This window comes from Antrostomus carolinensis, unplaced genomic scaffold (assembly GCF_000700745.2).
Source record: "Antrostomus carolinensis isolate BGI_N321 unplaced genomic scaffold, ASM70074v2 scaffold33840, whole genome shotgun sequence".
Lineage (NCBI taxonomy): Eukaryota > Metazoa > Chordata > Aves > Caprimulgiformes > Caprimulgidae > Antrostomus > Antrostomus carolinensis.
The window spans coordinates 1-2,086 of record NW_010291151.1 but is presented as its reverse complement, the minus strand read 5'-3'; the positions used below and the strand labels follow the sequence as shown (position 1 = coordinate 2,086).

The window sequence follows — 2,086 nt, the reverse complement described above, 5'->3', positions numbered from 1 at the left end:
GGGTGAGGGGGGACAGACGGCTCTCAAAGGGCTGCTCTCCAGGTAGCGGAAACGCTGGGGGCTGTCGGGGTCCTCCAGGCCGTTCTCCAGGCAGGATGAGTCCCCTGGTCCCCCACTTGCCCCGTTCTCCAGTGGTGAAGGCTCCAGCTCGCTCTCAGCCGTGGTGATGCCCTCGTCCGTCGATTCCTCCTTCCTCCTCCTCCCATCCTGCGGGACCCCCCGGCCCCGCTCGGCCTCTGGCAGCATGTCCTCAGGGGAGGAGGACTTGGAGCCATCTGATGTCCCCGGCTCCTTCCTGCCACCTGCCTCCCGGGGGGCTTTGGCCTTGGGCTTCTCCGGCTCCTTCTTGAGGGGGGGTTTCTTGATGCTGCCGGCCTTGGCCAGGGGTTTGCGGGTCTCAGGAACTGGTGTTTTCCGGGCCGGGGTCTTGGGAGGAGCCTTGGCCTCTGCCTTGCTCTCCTTCGTGTCCTTCCGCAGCATCTCAGCCTTCACCTCCTTCTTCACCACCTTCACCTCCTTCTTGGGCTCCCCCTTTGCCTCAGCCCCCTCGTCCTTCTTCAGCAGCTTCTTCTCCTCTTTGCGGGGTGCAGGCTCCTTCTTGGGCAGCGTCTTCTCCTTGCTCAGCTTCGGCTTTGCCTCCACCTTCAGCTTCTCCATCGAAGAATCCAGCTTGGCTCGAGCATCCTTGGCTTTCTCCTCTTCCGACCCCGCTCTGGCTGTCTCCCCCAGGGTTTTTGGCTTCTCCTTGGTCCCAGCCTTCACCTCCTTCCTCTCCACCTTTGACGGAGCCTTCTCCTTCGGCACCAATGTCCCAGTGTCCACCAAGCTGAGCTTGGAAGCTGACTTCAGGCTCTCCTTGCTCTCTGCCCTCTTCTGCTTGAGTGGCTTCTCAGGTTGGGACACCAGCGGCCCCTTCAAATCATTCTTGGTGACCACGGGCTGCTTGAGGAACTCCAGGTGCTTCACCTTCTCCAACCCCTCCAGGATGCGGCCCTGGGGGGTGCAGCCGGGGAAGAGGACGCGGATGATCTTCTCGGAGGGGTTGACAGGGTGCCAGACGAGCAGGGCACAGACAGAGGTCAGGCACTGCAGGGGCAAGTCCTGCTCCTTGGGGTAGCTGTTCCCTGACCATTGTTGCAGGAGAAACTCCAGCTCCTTGGTGCCTTTCACTGGGTTCAGGATGTACATGTCCAACCTGCCCACTCCCATCTTCTGGAAGAGGACGGTGGGCTCTGCGCGAGGTCCGCTGTCCCGGGCCAGCGGGATGGGACGGATCCCCAACTTCTCCAGGTAGTGCAGGGTCAGGGCAGCCTCATCACAGCTCTTCAGCACCCGGGAGTTGCCCTCGATATCCTTCAGCTTCTCCGAGGCGTTGAGGAAGACAACACCCAGCTCTGGGGAGATGAGGTTCTTGGCCCAGTCGCCGTTGCCCTGCGAGCCCTGGGATGGATCCTCCTCCAGCTCTGCCAGTTTCCTCTGTAACAAGCTGTTGACACCAGGCAGGCTGTCCGTGCCCACGTGCGTCACCAGGATGGAATCGATGCGATCCAGGTGCCGGACCAACTTCCAGAAGGATGATTTGGGGTTGGAGCCACCATTGACCAGAACATTGAAACCATTGACAGCAAAAAAAGCTGAGTCCCCTCTCCCACCCGGGAAGATATAGCAGCAGGGCTTGGAGAGCTTGAGGAAACCAACCATGGTGGGGGGTTCGAGGAGGTCAAAGGGGGACTGGGGCTCCAGTGACTCCGAGAGGTATTCCATGAACTCCTCCAGCCCCTCCATCTCCGGCAGGACGCAGCCCGGGTTGTAGCGCAGCTCGATGAAGTCCTGGAGGTTGTGATGGTCCAAACCCGAGTCCTTCCACTCCCCAAAGTCGGGGCAGCTGATGGTCAGCCTGGCCTTGGCCGAGGGGTCTGCAGAGCTCAGGATCTCCCCCACCTGCAAGGGGACAGGGACAGCCAGACCTTCAGCTGGGTGGGGACACCCAGGGCCAGAGATGGGGCAGCTCAGGGGGTGCCCTGCATCAGCCCCCCACCCTTGGTGAGCACCAGGCACCCCCTTGCCAGGGGCTCCTGTACCCCCA

General features: G+C 61.7%; 1 protein-coding gene across 1 annotated transcript; it reads right to left on the bottom strand.

The window, feature by feature from the left end:
• Positions 1 to 18: 18 nt before the first annotated feature.
• On the bottom strand, positions 19 to 1,941 carry LOC104520320 (electromotor neuron-associated protein 2; the record flags this gene model as incomplete). Its single annotated transcript, XM_029086884.1, has 1 exon — positions 19 to 1,941. A coding segment is annotated over one exon (1,923 nt), but the record flags the coding sequence as incomplete, so codon positions are not given.
• Between the last annotated feature and the right edge of the window lie 145 nt (positions 1,942 to 2,086).